This window comes from Calidris pugnax, unplaced genomic scaffold, assembly GCF_001431845.1.
Source record: "Calidris pugnax isolate Ruff unplaced genomic scaffold, ASM143184v1 scaffold506, whole genome shotgun sequence".
Classification (NCBI taxonomy): Eukaryota; Metazoa; Chordata; class Aves; order Charadriiformes; family Scolopacidae; genus Calidris; species Calidris pugnax.
In genome coordinates this window covers 81,015-84,395 of record NW_015091519.1, presented here as the reverse complement: position 1 = coordinate 84,395, position 3,381 = coordinate 81,015, and the positions used below count along the sequence as shown (strand labels likewise).

The 3,381-nt window shown below is 60.0% G+C and overlaps 1 protein-coding gene across 1 annotated transcript; it reads right to left on the bottom strand.

The window, feature by feature from the left end:
• Positions 1–337: 337 nt before the first annotated feature.
• KCNE3 (potassium channel, voltage gated subfamily E regulatory beta subunit 3) lies at positions 338–2,390 on the bottom strand. The gene is made up of 2 exons (XM_014961737.1): positions 1,985–2,390; positions 338–830 (listed from the first exon to the last, which is right to left on the bottom strand). The coding sequence occupies exons 1-2, from the start codon at positions 2,284–2,286 to the stop codon at positions 509–511; spliced, it is 624 nt and encodes a 207-aa protein (XP_014817223.1). The 5' UTR covers positions 2,287–2,390; the 3' UTR covers positions 338–508.
• Positions 2,391–3,381: the final 991 nt, after the last annotated feature.

The window sequence follows — 3,381 nt, the reverse complement described above, 5'->3', positions numbered from 1 at the left end:
CCCACCCCCAAAACCCACCAATTCTGGGTGGGTTAATAACCCCAGGCTGGGGTTATTCAGCCTGGAGAAGAGGAGGCTGAGGGGAGACCTTCTTGCTCTCTACAACTCCCTGAAAGGAGGGTGTAGAGAGATGGGGGTCGGTCTCTTTTCTCAAGTCACAGGCGACAGGACGAGAGGAAATGGCCTCAAGTTGCCCCAGGGGAGGTTCAGGCTGGATATTAGGAAAAATTTTTTCACTGAAAGGGTTCTCAGCCATTGGAATGGGCTGCCCAGGGAGGTGGTGGAGGCCCCATCCCTGGAGGTGTTCAAAAGACGGGTTGATGTAGTGCTGGGAGGTATGGTTTAGTGATGGTGATGCTCCTTGTTTGTTGTGTGGGTGTCTATTTTTGTCAGTTAGGTTGACGGTTGGACAAGATGATCTTGAAGGTCCCTTCCAACCTAGAAGATTCTGTGATTCTGTGAATTCCCAGAGCGGAGAGGGGGGGGACAAGGCATCGGGGAACCAGGCTTAGATCATGGAGACCCTGTTCTTGATGTAGACGTGGTAGGGGTCGCTTCGCTTGTCCACTTTGCGGGAGCGGGTGTAGCCCAAGATGAGGCTCCCCACCGTGGCGGCGAAGAGGGTCATGACGAAGAGGATGTACATGTAGGCGTTGTCATTGCGGCCGGGACGGCCGGCGCGGGCGCTGGCGTTGCGGGTGGCAGCAGCAGGACGGTCAGAAGGACAGAGGATGACCCCATGCAACGTCTGGTTCAAGGCATTAAGCACTGCCTGGAAGCTTTGGTGCCAGGTCTCCGTCTGGTTGTCCACCTCCATGTCCTCACCCAGCCTGCGGGGACAGGGAAGGACAGGGAGGCTCAGCCAGGGATGCCTTCATGGTGGTGGTGACCCCAGGATGATGACCTGACCCCAAGGGATGTCCTGCCAGACCCAACGATGACCTTAAAATGGTCCTTGAAGCACCTCCTCTGCCACACGGCAAGGGCAGAAGTGGGGGCATCCAACCCTTTTGCATTCACAGCAGCCCCCTCCCCAAATTTCACTCCCTCCACAGATGGAATGAAGTCCCCAGAGCTTCAGGGCCCCCTCTCCTCCTCAGGGCTGGGGACAATGAGGGGGGCGGACATAGCTGTCCCTGGGGGCTGGGATGGTTGAGTTGAAAGCCTGGGGGTTGGTGGGCACCACCCATGTCCTGCAACCTTTGCAGGGTGCAGAGCTGACACCCAAGAAACCCCTGGGGAGGGGGGGCTGTCTGGGGTCCCCCATCCATGCATCGACCCCACTCGCTGGGGGTCAGGTCCCCCAGAGTGAGCAGGGACCCCCTTTTTTCCCCAGGACCAGGAGTGTTGAAGCTGGAAGGGGGGGCACAGCTCCCCACGCATCCCCATGGACCCATCCCAAGGGGTGTGTGTCCCCCCCCCAGGGATTTCCCTCCACTCACGTCCCAGATCCCCCCCGGGACACGGTGCCCCTCTGCCAGCCCACCCAAAACCGGGAAGGGACACGGGGACACGGACACCCACGTGTGCCATCCTTTGGGACACACCATCCCCACAAACCCCTGTCATTCCCCAGGGTATTTCCCCCCCCCCCCCCAACTCCCGATCCCCCCACACCTGCAGCACCAGCAGCTCTGCCCCACGCACAGGCGGCTACTCCCCCCTCCCCTTCCCAAAAAAGGGTGTCCCCCCACCCCAAACCCAAGGTGCACCACCCGGGACGAGACCCCAGCAGGGAGGAAGAGGAGGAAAGGGGCTGCGCAGCCACGAGCCCACGGGGATGGGCTGGGAGCTGGCTGTTTGCCCGACTTGAGAGACAAAATTTAAAGCAGGAGGTGGGCGAATTTGGGAGATTTAGGGCAAGATGCGGGTTCATCCCAGGGGGACACGCACAGACGGGGTGCAGAATGGGGGGGCACCCCACACTAGGGGGGTCAGAGGGGAAAGGGGAGTCGGAGGGGGGGGAAGGGGGGTTCACACTCACCTGGGGTGCCCTCCCTGCCTGCGCTGCTGCCAGGCTGAGCCGGGACTGGAGCATCGCGGGGCGGTGGGGAGGGATGCGGGACGGGCTGGGAGTGCCTCCCAGCCTCCTCCCCTTCCCGGGGCAGAGCCACCTGCCAAAGCCACCCAGCCCCGGGCCACCAGCTTGTCCCCAACCCTGTGGGTCCCAACCACAACCCCCGAGCCCCAGCCGGATACCAGAGAACTTATGGGGCTGGGAGAGCGGGATCTTGCGCTTCCCTCCCGGCACACGCTGCCGGTCACGCTTTCCTGTCCCTCCTCCATCCGTCCCCTGTCCCCAGGTCCTCATACTGGGCACCGAGCCTGCCCAAGCCACCTTCATCCCCAGTTGTCATCCCCTCCTGAAGCTGAGATGCTCCATGAAATGGGATTTTCCTCCCCATTTCTCCCCACCCCTGGTTCTTACAGCCCCATCGCGCCCAGCTTCGCCCACCCAAAACCCCATGGGGACTGTGGGGGTCCATGGGGACACGGCAGCACTGAACAGCAAGGGCACCCCAAAGCTTGTGGGGCAGAAAGAAGGCCAGGAGCAGCAGTGAGGGGCTGTGGAGGGGGGTCAGGTCCTGCTCCGAGCAGGGTGCAGGGACTTTTATTTGCAATTTTCCATTTTTCCTGAGCCCGAAGCAGCCGTCTGGCAGCGGGGCTGCTCCCAGCCACCCGGATATTAGGAAAAATTTTTTCACTGAAAGGGTTCTCAGCCATTGAAATGGGCTGCCCAGGGAGGTGGTTGAGGCCCCATCCCTGGAGGTGTTCAAAAGACGGGTTGATGTAGTGCTGGGAGGTCTGGTTTAGTGATGGTGATGCTTCTTGTTTGTTGTGCGGGTGTCTATTTTTGTCAGTTAGGTTGACGGTTGGACAAGATGATCTTGAAGGTCCCTTCCAACCTAGAAGATTCTGTGATTCTGTGATCTGTGTCTCCAGCACTGGCACCGGGTCTGCCAGCCACGGGGGTGACTCAGAAGTGACAGTGGCCATGCCACACACCAAAGGGGGAAGGTTTTGAGAAGCCCAGACCCGGCACTGCCCCTCCTGCCCAAGCACCAGGAGAGCCACGAGCATTCTCCTGAGGGGCAGCAGGCAGCTCTGGGGAGCTCAGTGTCAGGTTGGCTTCTTACCCCTTAAGAAACCTGTTGATTAAAATCAGTTTATATGTGTCAACCCATAGGTTTGCATCGATGGGCACAGACCCCAGAGCCATCGGGACACCAGGGTGGCCGTGTCATAGAATCATAGAATTGCCCAGGCCAGAAGGGACCTCCAAAGGTCATCTAGTCCCACCTCCCCGCAGTCAGCAGGGACACCCCCAACTAGACCAGGTTGCCCAGGGCCTCGTCGAGCCTCTCCTTGAATATCTCCAGG

Excerpts from the sequence above, each read along its gene's own strand:
- KCNE3 (XM_014961737.1), bottom strand. The coding sequence starts at position 2,286 with ATGGAGGAGGGACAGGAAAGCGTGACCGGCAGCGTGTGCCGGGAGGGA. Across the intron at positions 831-1,984 it reads AGGCAGGGAGGGCACCCCAG|GCTGGGTGAGGACATGGAGG; the intron begins GTGAGTGTGAAC and ends CTGTCCCCGCAG.